The 17782-nt window shown below is 45.5% G+C and overlaps 1 protein-coding gene across 1 annotated transcript in view; it reads right to left on the reverse strand.

Moving 5' to 3' along the window:
• The window catches only part of NCAM1 (neural cell adhesion molecule 1), a gene marked incomplete at its 5' end in the record, with an annotated part of 126109 nt that overhangs the window by 15874 nt on the left and 92453 nt on the right, over window positions 1–17782 (reverse strand). The window contains 6 exons of the mRNA XM_081333599.1: window positions 8217–8231; window positions 11087–11218; window positions 13808–13978; window positions 14301–14397; window positions 15022–15206; window positions 16232–16382. Of these exons, the coding sequence (XP_081189725.1) occupies window positions 8217–8231; window positions 11087–11218; window positions 13808–13978; window positions 14301–14397; window positions 15022–15206; window positions 16232–16382 (751 nt within the window). The remainder of the gene's footprint in view (window positions 1–8216; window positions 8232–11086; window positions 11219–13807; window positions 13979–14300; window positions 14398–15021; window positions 15207–16231; window positions 16383–17782) is intronic.

Below are 17782 nucleotides of genomic sequence, written 5' to 3' on the forward strand. Positions count from 1 at the left end.
AAAACTACAGCCCGTAAATTAAAATCAGGATAGCACCATAAACTCACTAAGAAGAGAGAGAGAAAAAACCAGTATGTGCACCCATTGCTCACATTAGAACTTTTGGGAAGTGCAAAGGGGGAGGGGGCTGGGGAAAGTCAAGCAAAGCAGCTCTTAAGTGCATAAATTTACTAAACAGACGAATAAATAAACAAATTGGGTATTGTTACCTGATGGTGATTATGAACATCTAGAAAGTTTATTCTACAAAGGAGATGGAGGTGCGGTTTTGTTTTGTTTCATTTTAGCAGACAACTACATCAATTAAAATAATTATGGGGAGGGGGAGATATCAGAAAAGAGTGAAAAGGCACAAAAAACAAATCACAGAAATTTCAGAGACAAATGGACCATTTCTATGACATGAGTGATTTGTTGTCTCTGCCCAAAATCTATTTTGACAAATCTTAATTTTTAGCTGTCAAAATAAATGTAACAACTGAGATTATCCCAGGTCCTTTTTATTTTTCACAGTCCTCTTGATTAATATCTGACAATGTATATTGATAGTTCCCACCCATTTTTGTTTAGGGACTTTTTTTTGTAGTGTTTAATCTAGTCCTTTCCTTTTAAAAAAATTGTGCAATGTTTTGATTTCTGCCTGTAAAATTCATCCAGATAGATAATTAAAAGAAAACAGAAGGAGCTCGCGTGAATTTTAGGTTTTTCTAATTCTGATCTGGCCAGCAGTGCCTGATAGCTCCTCCTCAGATCTCACAGGCTTAGGGAGGAATCGCATCAACAGAGAGAAGCTGGTTTTTCCAGAGTCAGGACAGACCCCAGGATGGATCTTTCCGCCCCTCCCCCACTCTTCCATCACTTTTGTATGGAAAGGGGCTTTGAAAGTCTGGACCAGACCCAGAATGAACCTTCCTGATGTTAACTCTCAAATGACCAGCGCTGAAGGAAAAAAGAACTCAGGGTTATTATAAAGTCAACAACCCCCACAATCCGAGAAAGAGAGGAGGAGACGACCACACTTAGAGCTTGCCCATGCAACCTAGAGGAAAAGGAACACAACCTCCTTTTACACAGCAACTCCTTTGCCTTGAATTGATAGGAGGGACAGGTGACCGTTGACACACACCGTCCATAAGCCCCGACCGACCGTGCTAAGCAGGCTGGCAGTCCAAAAGACAGGTGGGCCCTTCCCTGCCCCTTGCTTCAGCGTTCATGCCCTCTTTTGTGCACCAAGAGAAGAAGCTGCCGAGGGAAAGGAGCACACCTGTCTCTCAGGTATCTCAGGAGTCAAGAGGGACATTAAAATGCCATGAAGGAAATGATGGCTCTTCTTTCCAACAGCATCGTTTCTCCTTCAGTGCAGCAGGAAGGAGAAGAGCCACCCTCTAGAGTAGACCCAACTGGGAAAGGTTGAGCAGGGGGCTATAAAATATGTTTGGTCCCACGCCTCTCCTTGGAGCACAATTAAAGACCCTTCCTCACTTCCTGGTCCTATGCCATTAAGCACCTTTCAAGGCTCTTCCCCTCCCCCCTTTGGTCACTGTGTAAAAAGGGTTGGAAACTGTGACAAAAGCGCCTGCCAAATCACAAATGGCACTAGTCACAAGTTTAGTCAATAGTTGAGGTAGAAAGAGACACAGAAGAGAAAGAGGGTTAAAGTAACACACAAAGAAATGAGATGGATGGGGGGGGGGAAGACAACAGGCTGCACACAATCAAGAAGGCCGAGGGTTAGTTCCAGGGGGATGTCGCCCAAACATCTGTGGAAGGAGAGAGAAAACAGGACCGTGGCTTCTTCACTCCACACGTGGCAACAGCTGTTGAGTTACTCAGGTTAGTTTCCCTGCCAAACCCCTGCTTGAACGCAAAGGGGAGCAGCATTCCGAGATGGGGGGTCAAGTGGGGTGAAATGATGATGGCCTTGGGTGCTTTTCCAAACAAACTATTGATCTTCTGGGAAGCAAAAGGGCAAGGGGTGAAGTTGGTCTTCTTGAGTGTCAGGTGGGGGCAAATCAAATGACATTCTAGACCGGGGGTGCCCAAACTTGGCAACTTTAAGGCCTGTGGACTTCAACTCCTAGAATTCCCCAGCCCTACCAGAATATTTCCTCTGTGCCAGTTTTATTCCCACTGGGTGAACCAAATCTGCAAAACCCTTTGGTCATGCAAACATGCGTAAACTCTCTCTTGATTGACTTAATGGCTGACATTTATACAAGTGACTCACTTCCTAGCTGTCTTCTGCCTTCTCAGTTTCCCTGTTCAAGGAAGATGAGTCTAAGGAAATAGCAGTTGGATATTTTTAAAAAAGAGGACAAAAGTAGTCCAGGAGAAGGGATACTTAGCACTTCCCCAAGTGATGCTCCTTATTACCTCCAGCCTCCCTACAACATAAAAACATGTAACTGACTGCAGAAAAAGACCTAGTGGTCCATTGAGACTGCTCTTTTGAGTTTCTTTCTTTTCTTTCTCTCTTTCCTTTATTTTTTTATTTATTTAAATTTTATTTTATTTTAATTTTTGTTGGATGGCGGACACATGCTCATTCCAAGCATGTTTAAGCTCAGTTACTAATGACTGACCCACTACCTCCTCTGGAAGTTGGCTCCAAGCTTCCACTACTCCTTCTGTGAAATCCTACTTTCTAACACGACTTTTGAACTTCTCTCCTGTCAGTTTGAGGTTATATCCTCCACCTGTGCACGTGAGTTTATCCAGAAGACTTTGCTTAATAGCAAAATCAATATTTATTTATTTATTTTTTGCTTAACATCTGAGCATGCTTGCTTGTGCCATTGGCATGAAGCCTTGGCCTCTAATCCAAGCATGGAGGTGGAGAATAGGTCTTCAGCCTTGGGCTACTTCTTAGTAGACCCAGTACTAGAAAACCAGGGCCAGATGGGTCTTTCAGAGGTCACCCAAGATCTTGTGCTGCAACAGGACATGTTTGTCCTGATTTCTTTCTCTCCTGTGCAACATCAAACTTCCTTAATCGGACGGTTACATCAATGCAACCATGGTAGCGTTCCAGGTCTCACACAATAACTGGGATTTGCTGATGGACCAGTAACTGCAGGATGAGCAGACAAACTCAGTGAAGAAGCTTGCAATTTATCTGCATGAGTATATTCAGAATTTATTTTTATCTGCAACGTGTTCTGGAAGAAAAATGCACCTGATAATAGAAATTGAGAAAGGGACCCCTGGCACAACAGAAGCAAACAATTTAGCCTGGCACCCCCAAGCACAGCAGCGACTCGCCCTCACAGAAGAGCAACAGAAGGATGAACTTAGTTGGGTTGCATGCAGACATAATATGTTGAACAAAGCTTTAAAAAAATAATGAGAGGTTATAGAAGGAAAATTTTAAGTGATGACAATTCAGAGGTTCTGAATGGAAAAAAAAGGTATCGTGTTTCTAATTTGTTTTGTTTTGTCCTGTGCAGAATTTGTTAACTAATCAGAACAAAGGCTGTGTTTTGTTGCTGTCATTTAAATTTTTTACCTTCTGTTCACCAGCGTGGACGACATCATCAGCACCATGCAAGCCACATGACAAAGTCACATGATACGCACGCACATGATTTGGTTGAAAGGAAAGTGGAGGAAGTCACATGAAAAATACAAAAAAAATAAATTAAAAAAACTGATGTAAACAATGGGCAAAAAAGAATCAACAACATTTACAGATTAAAGTCTAAACAAAATCAAATTAGCCATTCTACTGAAACACCAGAGCAGACAGTTAAAAACAAAACAAAACAAAACAAAACTCCACCAATCTAAAAAAACACAAGATTATTATTAAACAAGCGCAAGCGCTGAGATCCTTGCAGGGAGAGACTGGGTGGGTTAGGCAGAGCTCTGGGGCTGCAGATTAATTAATACCAAGTGAGATAAAGAGTCACAAAACATCTCTGAGACTAGAGAAGGGTTCCTCTTAGCAATCAACTCCTGGCACAGCCCTAACGAAAGAAAGAAGGAGAGAGGAGAGGAGAGGAGAGGAGAGGAGAGGAGAGGAGAGGAGAGGCCCAGGGATTTTCGTTTAGCAACAGGTCATTCACCCAAAAGGACACTAAAGAAGAAAGTCAGCTTCTAAACTTTAAGGCAAATGGAGGGGCTGCCTTCCTTTAGGCATCTCCGCTTCTCTGTAGGAATAGAAAAACAAAGGAAAACCAATAGACACCCCCCCCCCCCCCGTCTTCCCACTCTGCTAGCTGTGCAGGAAGATAAATGGAGGGTGCCTAGCCAGGTTTTCCATCATCAGTGCTCCAGGCCAACTGGAAGAGTCCATTAGGATGGGCCAAATCTCCAGGGCTGAGCAAGACTCTGAAAGGATCAATCAATAATTTTGCTGTGCATGGAAATCCCCAAGCCGTGTGTGTGTCTCACACAGCGTCCAAAGGCCTCTTTGCTGGCTTAGACAGCAGTGAAGGTTGACGCCACAAGCGCCTCCTTTTCACATCATTTAAAAGTTGTTCTTGTACGGCATCATCAAACCAGCTTCTCCCATATAACCTGAAACCTGGTATAACCTTAGATATCTTATCAGCAAGTTAAAATCTTTTATTTTATTTTATTTTTAATGAGGAAGAAGGAGTGCCTGCTCAGGACAAGGCATGGGTGATTGGCCAGCGAGGGAGGCCAACTGGTCTCTTGCTATGAGGAAAGACCAGCCAGGGCAAATCTTACAGATTCACAAAGAAGCCAAAATCCCTTTGCAACAGCATCTCAAAAGTCCACAGCCCAGATCAACCCTGTGGTCTCTCAAGCAAAATCGGAGGCATCGGGGGATGGAAAGGTTGGTGGCCTGGAAGGGCCCTTATCAAGCAACTCGAGTCATAAAGTTTCGATCCAAATCTTGAGCATTTCCACCGTTTCTCGGCAGCCTGCCACCTCCTGCCCTCCTTCTCCATTAATAGCTGCTCATCGTCATGAAACCTTTTGGCCCCATTCAGATTCACAGCTTGTAGGCACCAAAATAAATGGTGATATGGAAGGAAGAAAGAGGAGACCATTTTTGAATGAAACTCCTGTCGCTCAGAACCGTGATTTGAGCAGCTCTGTGGAAAGAAAAAAAATCTAAGACCCCCAAATCCATTTGTAATCTTCTCAGTCAAGAACCCCTGTCTGCTCAGAGAGGCTTGATATGTCACCTGCCTATCTTAACCTTCACTCCTTTCTTCTTCTTTATAAATAATCTGGTGTGTGTGTGCGTGTGTGTGTGTGTGAGAGAGAGAGACTATTTCCCCCTTCTCGATCTGTCTCTCTGGGATGGAAAAAAACCTATTCAAACAACCGTGATGTCACGCCACCCTTTACCACTGCAAAGAGGTTCAGTTTTCATTAATGGTCCACTTCATCTTCCATCCAAAGACTTTCTTGAAGTTTCTCAAACGGTCCTACATCCAAAGCACTGTTTAAGTTTAAGGACTGGATGCTTTGGAGACGTGCAAAAACTTTTCAACTTTTCAAACTTGGGATCTTTTTAATATTTTCTTTGAGCCCCTTCAGATTCATCCTGCTCAATGTTGAAAAGATGAATATAATTTAATTCATCTCTTCCGCTTGCAAAGATCAATAAGCTACTTATGACAGGTGCATGAAAGGAAGCATGAGGAGAGGAGAATAAAGGCTTTCTGGAGCATCGCTAAAAATCCCAATCACATCCATGTCAATGCCTGTGTTGTTGTTTTTTTTAAAAAAAAAACCACAAATCCTCCCACGGGGGAGCTGGGGGGAGGAGAAAGGCGCCTCCTCCCTTAATTCACACCCATCTGGTCGAAATGGGACCCTGGTTTGGGGGGGGAGGGCAAAGGGGCAAGAGTAGAGGCTGTGTAGGGAGGGAGGGAGGGAGGGAGAAAAGGGGAGGAAGCCATCTTGCTCCTCCCAATCTTGTCCGGTAATTTCAGTTTTGATGGGATGCTGGGTTGCTATGGCAACATGAAGGATAGATAAGACCCATAAAGGTGAAGCCTGCTGTGAAGATAAATTATGAAGGAAAATAAAAGGCAGAGCGGAGAAAGAAGCAAGACCTAATGAGGAGAATGAACACAAAGGAGGAGCGACTTTGCCCTCTGGATTTACCGTGTAAAGACTGGCTATGAGCATTAAGGTTAGAGCAGCTTTTCTCAAGCTGGTGTCCTCCAGTTGTGCTGCACGAGGACCCCCCCTCCGCCACCCTTGGCAGCTGGAGATAATGGAAACCTTACCTCAGTCCCTGTGAGGGACACCAAGTTGGGGAAAGCTGACTTTGTGTGGCGTCTTGTCAAGGTCACCCACTTGCCAAGACTATGGGGAAAATATAAGGACTGGGTAGGGGGAGGGAAGGGAAGGGGAGGGGAAGGACCCCAAACCTCCTCCAGGGAGGGTGCGATAGAAATCTAGTAAGTAACCACAATGTCTGAAGAAAAATGGTAGGAGGGAAGAAATGCTACTGGATCTGAAGCCTTGGCAGAGGCAGAATTCAGAGACACAACAGACATCTGGCTATCCACAGTGGAGAAATGAATATCCCAGTCACTAGAATTGGGAAGAAAGAGGTCCCCAGGAGAAGACAAGGCTCGGAAGAACCAACACTACCACAATTGTTCTACGGTGCCCTGAACCAGACCATCCTCAATGGCCTCCTCCGCCTAAGGTAAACCTATTTCTTGGCAAGAACTTCAAAAAACACGATGAGAGAGATTCTTCTCAAAAGGAATGATGTACTTTTGAGTCAGAAATATTTGTTGCTTTCCATGTTCCCAGGGAATAACCCTAGTTCCACCCTGGCCGAGGTGCCCCTGCCAGACAGAGAGTGGAGGAAATCCAAGAGAAACCACTGTGTGGATATCTGGAGATGGTGGTCAACAGACCACCGACTCCAGTTTCATCTGAATGCAGCAGGTGAGTTCAGATACTTCTCGCTGTCTCTGCCTGACTCTCTCCACCGGTCTACAAAATGAGGGAATGATGCAAATCTACTTCACTGGTTGCTGTTTTTCTCTTGAACACTATTTCCTTCCAAAATCTTAGGGGGGGGGAAACATCAAGGAAGGATTATATCATTTGTAAGCTCTCGCCTGTCAAAAACTCCTGGAAGTTTTCTTTAAAAAATTATTCGAGAGGGAATTTAGAAGCCGTTCAGGGTTGTTCTGTGTCCTTCCTCCAGCTTTTTAAGTAATCCCGAAGAAGCAGAATAGCTCATCATGATATTAAAACTGAGATTTCTATTTCGGGCACCTTCCATTGATGAAATTCATCTCTCATTACTTCTCTCTCTCTCCTGTTTAATTCCCCTGAAAAAAATTTAGGTAATCACATCCTGGCAATTACATTCAAAAGGTTAACAGCTCAATCACAACGAAGCCGAGGAATCTTTCACAGCAACTTCATTCCTTTGCTAACCGCTTCCTCTCTCTCTCAAACTGCAATCAGCAACCTAATGAAATATATTGCTTCCTAGATTCCATCTGGCCCTGATTATTTGACAGCAGATTTTATTTTATTTTATTTTATTAGGAAAGAGGAAGGGGACTTTTTCCTGAAGCTGAAGAGTTGCCACTGTGAGGGAGGTGGGCAATTTCTAAATGGGATCGATCAATAAATAAATAAGTTGCAGATGTGAGCCATTTTGAGGCCCACCCTCATGACCTTTCTCCAAAGGGCTGATCTCAGGGAAACCCCTTGCCCAAGAAAGGCAGGTTTCTGTTTATGGCAGTTCTGGTGTCGCCTGAAGGCCAGACCCCACCCAGCCCACAGGATGGCTTTGTGGGGCCCGGTTCTCCGAGACATGGCTCCGGCAGCCATGTTTTCCTTCTAGCTGTCCCATTGAAGGGGATCTTCTCTATGTCCCTCTGAGAGGTCTCAGCTGTCTGCATTCTTAAACATGAAGAGAAGAAGAAAAAGGAGGAGAGGAGGAGAGGAGAGAAAGAAAAGAAAAAGAGAAAAGACACCTCCACTCCAACCGGATGGCATGCAGGTAGAGACAACATGCAGACCCTGGAGGTAAGGGAAAAGGGGAGCATCCACCTCTTGACCAGGTGTTAATGGGAAACACCACAGCTACTTGAGTGTCAGTATTGTTAAGAGAGCTGATTTACCTGCTACAGACAAGGAGAAAGAGAAGCAAAGCCAAAGAGAGAAATGTTAAGTTAGGAGAAATCACACGTGGGTCTACAGGACACCTTAAAGCCGGGGCACTCTGGGAAAAGGAACAGAGAAGCAGCACTTACGTGGCGGTGGGGTGCCTGTGGTTCCCCCATGGGCAGAAGATGGAAGACGTAAAGAAAAGACAGACCCCCAAAAAAGAAAAGAGGCAACAGAGATGAAAAAAAAAGGAGTTGATGGAGGAAGGTGCCGAACACAAGGCAACACTCTGGGCCGCCCGGCTGTTGAGGACTAGCTCCTCAGGAGGCGGACCAGCTTTTCAGGGTAAAATAAGGGTAAGGCGACAACGGGCACAATGGGCCACCCTTCAACTCGTTGCAAGAGTTGAGGAAAACATATCACAGAATGGCTGCTAAGGAGAGGAAGGTATCGGAAGTTGTAAACATGGAGGTTATTCCTGCATCAGTGAATTATGCAGGCAGCCCAGTTTCCTTTAGCTTTTTCTTTCTTTAATCGGTGGCCATCCTTCCAAGCTCAGCTTTGTCTGCAAGATCTCGCATTTTCCTTTGTTAAAAAAAGGCATCCTGGGAGACCCAGAGGCGTTTCTGTAACAGAAAGCCTGCTGCAGGCAGGGAGGCAAGGGGGCTAGCCCCCCCCCCCCCCGTTTTGCTGGAGGCCGCAAAAGCAGGGAGGATGGAAGAGGGTTGCTCTTGATCATTTCCGGGTGGGGAAGGAGGATCTCCGGGCAGCCAGATGTGATAAAAGGGACCCGGCTCCTGAACTTGAGCAAGAGGGCTATATAGCTGAATTCATCTCTCTCCGAATTCAAAGGGTGCAGATTTGAGATGCATCAGAAATAAATCCGATTTGTCTTTGAGTTTCCCAGAGCTTACAAATTATACAGGGCAGGGAGGATCTAAACAGGACTGCAAACTGCCCATCTTCTTCCAGAGAAGAAGACTAAGCTTAGAGGAGGCATGTCCAATCTTGGCGACTTTGAGACCTATGGACTTCAACTCCCAGAATTCCCCAGCCAGCTGTGCTGGCTGGGGAATTCTGGGAATTGAAGTCCATAGATCTTAAAGTCACCAAGGTTGGAAAACCCTCACATAGAGGCTGGAAAAATAAATACACCGGCAGGGCCCACGGGCTCCCCACCACTCGCCTGCCACTCTGCCAGAATTAGACAGAATGTGTGGGGGTCCTGCAGCCTATAAAATGGGAGTGGGAGGCAGCCCATTCATGCATGCTATTTGCCAAACAGACATTTTTATCTCATTCCGAACCAAAGTGCACTTGATCAGTTCTCCGCTAGCCAGGGGATTTTAATGCATGCTTCCATATTGCTTGGTCAGCAGCTGTTCCGGAAACAAATTGATGGGAAATTCAGGTTGGATAAAACAATGAAGATCTCGTAGTTCAACCTGCCTCAATTTACTGCCCTCAGTTGCGGGGAAAGCTTAGGTGGCTTTAAGAGCCAATTAGCAAGTCGGCAGAAAGTGCTAAATCTGTCGCCGGACCAGGACTGAGCTGCCCCAGTTTTATTCTCCAAGCAGACTGCATCCTTCTTCACCTGAAGCTGATCTTCCAAAGCTATGGGACTCTATGCTTTTATATATATATATATATATATATATATATATATATATATATATTTATATATATATATAAAAGTTTTTATTGATTTTTTAAAAAATACAGTTCAAAAGTCCTTATTCAACAAACGTGTCTTCTGAGTTTATCATTCAAAATTCCTAATCTCTTGTTCGTTTCCCCAACCATTGATAAAATAACTCCCAAGTTTGAAAATATTCTGTCTCTTCTTTTTCTTTCAACCTCAGAGTAAGTCTGTCCATTTGCGGACAGTCTAATTTTTTTAATTATTTCTTCCTCTGGTGGTATTTTTTCATTTTTCCAATATTGTGCAATTATGATTCTTGCTGCTGTTGTTACACGTAAAATTAAGTATATATTATGGGACTCTATTCTGAAGCAGTTTACGGATCTCTCGGCGAGATCCAGTAGGGCTGGGATCAGGAAGGAAATGGGAGAGCCCAGCCTTGGGAAGCACTGTGCTCCAAACGAGGTCTTAAGTGGACGTACATTTCCAAAACTGCTTCACAGGGAGTTCTTGACTTACAACCCTCCATTAAGTGACTGAAATTATAACAGCACTGAAAAAGTGACTGATGAACATTTTTCACCCTTAGAACTGTTGCAGCCTGCCCGTGGGCAGGGGATCAAAATTCGGACGCTTGCAACTGTTTCATATTTATGACCGTTGCTGTGTCCCGGGGTCACGCGATTCCCTTTTGTGACCTTCCGCCAAGCAAACTCAGAGGGGAAGGCAGAGTCACTTAATAGCCGTGTTGCCAGCCTGACAACTGCAGTGATTCACTTAACAGTTGTGGCAAGATGGGTTGTAAAAAGGGGCAAAAGGAACCATCTTGCTTAGCAACAGAAATCTTGGGGCTCAATTGTGGCCGAGGTGAACTGCCTGTAGCCCTCAAGCCCATCTTTTCTCAGAGTAAAAGCTTGAAGGCTAAATGGGGGGGGGGTATTTTTTTTTACCCTTCTAATCTCTTAAAGCAGCCGCCTCTGCCCCGAAAAGGGGGACCTGTCTTCCCCAACCCATCTCCAACCTCCTCCTGACCTAATTAACAAGAAGATGTGAGGACCGGCATTTTTAAAAACCCAATAAAAGGAGCTGTAGCCAGTAATAATAGTAACAACACATTCCTAAGTGCTGATAGTGCACCCTCCACAACCCTTTGTCGAAAACACAACTGGACAATAGGATTTTTTTAAAAAGAAGAAGGAGGTTCTTGGAAGAAGAAAGAAGAGAAAAGTTCTTGGGTGGGATGTCCCAACTCAGGGACAGGGAGGGAACCGGCCCAGAGTTTGGGAGAGGAGCAGCTGAGAGCTGAAGGATGGGCAGTTCGCCCGAGAAAGGGCTGAGGTTGCCAAGCAGGGGAGAAGGGAGGGCTTGACTTACGAACTGGCTGCGTCTTGAAGTCGGAGAGGGGGCTGATCTCCCCGGTGCCCTTGCCGTTGATGGCCGTCAGTCGGATGGCGTACATGGTCTCTGGCTTCAACCCGATGACCGTGAAGATGCCTTCGGTGTTGGCTGTGCCAGGAGAGACACCAGGCAGGAAAGGATCAGAACCATCTCTACGTATGTTCCACCTCACTTTTCTACCTTTGCTTATATGCAGCAGCAGCAGTGTGGGGAAAATGTTAAGCCACACTGGACAAGAGTCTAAGGGGAATTTTCCTCCAATGGGATTTTCCCATGTATTTTACCAGGAAACATAGATAGGGCAGCCTAGAAAAGTAAGTGCCCTCCTAACCATACCCAAACACTCCGAATTTGTTGGCGATGTCCATTTTGCTGTATGAGTTCATGGTGACCTAACCCTAAGTGGAATTTTCCTCCAATGGGATACTCCCATGTATTTTACCTGGAAACATAGATAGGGCAGGCTAGAAACATTAGTGCCTTCCTAACCATACCCAAGGACTCCAAATTTGTTGGAGATGTCCATTTTGTTCTCTGAGTTCATGGTGACGTAACCTTAACCCTAAATCCGTGGTGGTAAACTTATGGCATGTGTGCCACAGGTGGCACACAGAGCCCTCTCTGTGGGCACGCGCACCGTCACCACAGTGCTAGGCCTTCAGCTGGGTTTTATAAAACCTTTTCGCTTTCACCGCCATGTGCAAAAAAAAGGTTCAATCAATCAATTTTATTTATTTATTTATTTATTTATTTATTTAATTTATATACCGCCCTTCTCTCAAGAGACTCTTGCAGGAGAAAAAAAGATCTTACAAAGTTGAAATTGACTGATTGAACTTTTTAGTCCCACCCAGTCTGCCATTACCACCACAGCCACACCCACTCAATGGGCCACACTCACCCAATGGGCTACGCCCACTCAATGGGCCACACTCACCCAATGGGCTACGCCCACCCATCACCCGACGATACATAAATGGGTTTTGGATTGCAGCTTGGGCACTTGGTCTCCAAAAGGTCCGCCATCAGTGGTCTATGACATTAGGAAGGCAAAGAAAGGCCGGCTTCGTTTAGACTGGGGGTCTCCAAACTAGGTAACCTTGTGGACCAGCTCCCAGAGGGAGTTGGAGAATTCTGGGAGTTGAAGTCCACAAGTCTTAAAGTTGCCAAGTTTGGAGACCCCAGTTTAGTACACAGAATAGACAGTTATGCTTCTCACGCTGAAACACGCCTTGACCGCAGCTACATAATTATACCCATTGAACACCTGTATAGAATCTCTTAGATGGGAACTTGGAAAGAACTGTGGTCCACACTGTGGTCACCAGGCTATTAAAAAGGCTCACATGCCACATTTTTATTAGAAAAAAAAGATATTTTTTTAAAAGCAAATCACAGTTCTCGGTAAAAACTGGACAGGCGGGACTGGGCTCTGTTCAATTGGAAGAGGCAGTCTCTTGCAACATTCATCAGAGGCTCAGCCAATCTCAATGTATACATGGTTGTACTTTAACAATAAAGGTCCATTCATTCCAGAGGATCCCAGCGAATATCTAAAAAGGTTAAATCCTGACAACTGGACCAAAGTTTATGAAAACCGAAACCTTTTGCTACTCATCCAAGTAACTTCTTCAGTCAAAATGAAGGTTTGGACAGAGAATCGTTGGAAAGAACCAGCTCTTGCCATACATACTCTGTGTGTGTGTGTGTGTGTGTGTGTGTGTGTGTGTGTGTGTGTGTGTGTGTTTCTTCCTAAAATGAAAAAGCAACATGTAAATGAAAGTCATGGCAAAAGTATATAAAAAGGTTAAATCCTGGCGACTGCACCAAACACTCTGACTCTCTGCCTATCCAAATCCTTATTTTGACATCTCAGTTTTAATAAACTTTGGTCCAGTTGCCAGGATTTAACCTTTTAAGGTACTTTTGGCCTGGATGATTGAGTCTCCCATTTGCATGATCCCCAGGAATCCATCTAAATTTGATTGAGGCAGAAGACATTTTCTGTAGGTGCACCGAGGCTTTATTTCGCCAAGAAAGGTCAGCGCTTATTTCGGGGAGAAATTATCTGCTTCTTAGAAAAAAGTCTACAGGATTCGGGAGTTGTATTTGGAGGCTGCTGCTGTTTCTTCCCTAGTGCTTTGTGGCATTTAAGAATTAATGTTTTCAAATTTTTTGGTTCTGCCTTCATGTTTCCCGCTGGCTACTTCAGCCTTTTTTTGGGGGGGAAGGGGAGAAGAGTTGTAAATGCAACCAATAAAAGGATCAAAACAGGTCTGTCTTATCAGCCAGAATGGAAACGTTGCCGTTGCCCCCCCCTCACCCTGCTTCCGCCCCCCCCGCCCATCGCTTAATTGTGCTTCAGTGTTTGACTTTTTGTGTTAACTTATCTATCTTTTTAGTCTATATACGTTTTTGGTTTGAGTTAGTTTTCTGCCTCCAGAAGCGGTGAATGCTCCAACACTGGAAGTTTTTAAGAAGAGACTGGACAGCCATTTGCCTGAAATGATATAAGCTTTCCAGCCTGAGGACGGGGTTGGACTAGATGACCTCCAAGGTCCCTTCCAACTTTATCACCATCATCATCATCATCATCATGATTGTAAGCCCCCCAGAGTTACCTTGAGGTAAGATGGACGCTCAATAAATTTTACAAATAAACAGATCATAAATATAGGACAGGTTCTGCCACCTCACCTTCTTTGGCATCGTAGATCCGGGTGTGCCAGTCTTCCTCCCCGATGGCTCGCCACTCGGCCTTGTACCAGAGGATGGGGACCCCCCCGCTGGCCTCCGGTTCATCAAACTTGATCTGGGCTGTGCTGGAGTAGGGCTCCACTTTCTCAATGGAAGGCGCAGAGGGAGTATCTGCAGAGGGAAGGGAAGCGGGAAAAGGAGGTCAGGCACAGACTAGGCTGAGATTATGATCCCAGCAGTAGCCACTCACTGAGGAAGCCTGGGAGATCAAACGGTAAATGTTGTCAGAATACGCTTTCTTCCTCCTTTGATTTATTCCAGGGCTCTCCAAACTTGGCAACTTTAAGATTTGTGGACTTCAACTCCCAGAATTCCCCAGCCAGCCATGAGTTGGTTAGGGAATTCTGGGAGTTGAAGTCCACAAGTCTTAAAGTCGCCAAGTTTGGAGAGCCCTGATTTATTCCAAATAAAGAGAAGACCAATCCAAACTAACCTGCTTGCACAAGGATGAACTCGGACGATTCCTGGCCAATCCGGTTGGCTGCTGTGCAGTTGTAATTCCCGAAATCGTTTTCTGAATATGGCGTCACCTGAAAAAAAGGAGACTGACCAGGTGAGTCAGAGAAGGCTTCTTAGGAAGAAAAACTAAGCAGGCATTTTGGATTTTTGTCAATTAGAAAAGAAGACAGTTTAAGGACTGTCCAAGTCCATACGGTGCACAGAAATTAGGCAGGTAATTGGCAGCCTGGCCATTCTCAGGCTACCAGAATGGATGATTAGGAACAGCGTCAGAAGAGAAGGAAGGAAGGCACATTTTTGCACACCACAAATTTATAGAATTTGTGGAAACAGACATGACCCATTATCTTCAATAACTAATCAAAACCAAGCAATTAATGGAGGAGGAGGAGGAGGAGGAGGAGGAGGAGGAGGAGGAAGAGTGAACTAGCTGTCAGCCTGGAAGAAAGGAGATCAAACATAACATATGTAAAGGTTGCACACCAAACGTGGATGCTGGGAAGGGAGCAAAGCTGCTCATGAGCACTTCCACAGCTCTCGGGCGACCCTGTAACTGTCTGAAGCACTCTAAACATGTGCTAAGTGTCAACTGGGATGGGGTTGCCTGAGCACTGCCATCTTGGCCTTCTTTCCTCTGTCCTTTGCACATCTTCCTGTGTGCCCACAGATACAGCCCGCCCCTTCCCGGCTCTCACCTCCAGGTAACTGGCGGCTGGTGTGTTGTAGATCCGGATGTTGCTGTAGTTGGAGCTGGGCAGCAGCTGTCCATCCCGGAACCATGAGATGACAGCGCTGGGGTAAGCAAAGACTTCGCAGGTGATGTTTGCGGGGTTACCTTCCCAGGTGTAAACCGCCACAGGGCCCTGCAACTTTGGGGCGTCTGCGGAGCAACGTTGAAGTCAGTCTCCAGGAGAAGGCATCAAGAACATCTCCCCATCTTCTTACCCTTTCTTCCCACCCACCCTGTTTGCCTAATTCTGCTATGGCAACTAATGCTTCTCTAGATGATACCCCAGGCAGATTCAGCCAATAAGGCCAAAGCAAAGGATCCTGGGCACGCAGCCCACAAATACACCATGCTGTATTCCTTGCAAGATCTTAAGCAGTTCATTTATTTGGGGCAGACCAAATAAGACCTTAAGCTGCAGATCATTCAAACTCTTGAGCATGTCTGTAGGCAGATGCAGTCAGTTCTTTGCCGAGCATCAGACATCTCCTATATTGGATTGTTGAGAAATCAAGGTAACTAGGAAACCTGGGCAATGTGCAAGAAGAATGAAGCTTCAACGGGACATACTGTACAAACACAGCTACAAGTCCCTTTACTCAACAATATGTTCCTAAGAGTGGCCACCTAGAAGCAAACATTACTCCAGCTCATCAGCTGACTTCACAAGCAAAAATCCTCCCTCTCTTTTGCCCTATTTATTACAATCTGAAGTACACTGTAGTAGTATTTCTGTTAGTATATGTAGGAGTACACCACAATCAGAAGTACACCGCAGAAGTACACTATCTCTGCTCATGAAAACTCCAACCCAATATAAATATACACTTCCTCAATGTAAAGATGGACAACAAGCTTGAGTTAATATCGGTTAGTTTGGCTTGCTGTCTTTGATTCTTGCCACTTGGCCATGTGGCCAGTCAATATCAGTGGATGATGTGCTCTCTTTTCCAGTTCCTTTCGTTCTCTCTCCCTTTCCACCCCTCCTCAAGTCTCACAGGTATTCCATAAAAGTTCGTCACACGAACGTCTGTCTCCAGCTCAGAATGACCCTTTCCTGTTCTGATTCTTGCTCTTTATTCTGCCATTGATCACTGTTTCCATCCCATGAGTTGGAAGAGAAGCAGAAACACAGGAGTTGGCTCTACCTGGAGCAAGGGTCGAATGACTCAACTTACACTGGACTTCTAGGTACATGACTTGGGAATCTTGCCCAATGGTGTTGCTGGCTATGCAGGTGTACTCCCCAGCATCGGTGTACTGAATATCCTTCAGGGTCAGGGAAGACACGCGGGCGTGGCTGCGGACTTCAATGTGTCCATCTAGGGTCTAGCAGGAAAGAGAGGAAAAGTCTCAGAAGGTGGGTATGCTGGAAGGCGTGAATTCTGGAACGGAGGCAATGCTGGTTATGCAGAAAATACCCCTTCAGCAGGTCAATTCCGCCCTGCGGATTAAGCTGCTTGCCTCCCGTGAGGTCCTGGCAGTTTCCTAAGCCAGTTTCAGAAATTCCAGTCTGGACTGCAATGGATTGGCAACCAGCTCAGTCCAAGCTAAGCCGCCAGATGGACCTAATTGGTCATTCTCCTACTTCTTGTCCTTCCCATCTTTACCGGCCAGACAAACCTGGTTGGCTGGCTTCTGTGCGGTCCAGCCTCTCAATGCCCTCCTGTCCCTTTAAGGTGTTGTTCCCTCTTCTCTGGATCCCCTTCCTTTCCTTTGTTTTTCCTTTCTAAGATTTGTTTGCAACACAGATGCCTTCAAGCCACATTTCTTTACCCCCTTTGCTGCTAACTCAGAACCTTTCTGTTTTCCCTCATCTCCCCACCCCCCCTTATTTTACCATTGTGAAATAGGTTTGTTGTCCTGGTTCCGACTAATGAGACAGTTCATTCCTCCACTTCCCGGAAGGTCTGTGGAAATGCTACGGCAAGGAAGTTCAGCTTCCTTGAAGCAAAGTAGTAATGGGCCTGGGTTTAAGGCTGAAGATGAAGGGAAGGTTTGCGATACCCTTGAAGAAGGAAGCTGGCACCAACTGATGTAAGGACTGACTGGAACACGAGCTTCTAGGAGAGCTTTCCCAGCTATCCCTGGATGAATGACACCTGTCCCTCTCCTAAGAGAGACCACGTTTTATATGGCTTGCCTGGACTTCAGCGCCCTTCCTTCTCAATCTGCCAGTTTCATGAGATTTTTTCCTCTTTTGAGGGAATTATAGGCCGGCTAAAAAGGAGACACCTACCCGTTCTCCCTTCACAGGTAATGTAAAGATCCAGGGACACCTGCACAAAACCTGCACATTCATCCTTCTCAAATCCACCGGAGAAGAGACGACGAACCCAAAAGAGTTCCCTGAATCAGCATTCCAGAAGGGAAACGTCACCCCGCTTTCTTGTGCTTGTTCCAACCCCAAAGGGAACACACGCACACACAGAGAGCTGAAAGGCCCGGTTTGATCGGGTGCTGCCATGGCAACAGATACAGGCAGAAGATGGCTGCTGCAGAGATGCCAAAACAGGCCTGGCAGCCATTCCCAACCTAAACCCATGCAAATCAGCCAAGGGGGTCCTGCTGCAAACTCCTTTGGATGCAGCCTAGGATTTGGGGAGAGGCAATTTAAAAACTATGTCCTTGGAATGGCCTTTGCCGTTTGCCCATCTCTGCTGAATTCCTGAACCGTAAATTTTAGATCCTCAAAATTAAGGACTGGCCATCCTGGAAACCTAAGATTT

This window comes from Vipera berus (genome assembly GCF_964194415.1).
Source record: "Vipera berus genome assembly, chromosome: 8".
In the NCBI taxonomy this organism is placed as follows: Eukaryota; Metazoa; Chordata; class Lepidosauria; order Squamata; family Viperidae; genus Vipera; species Vipera berus.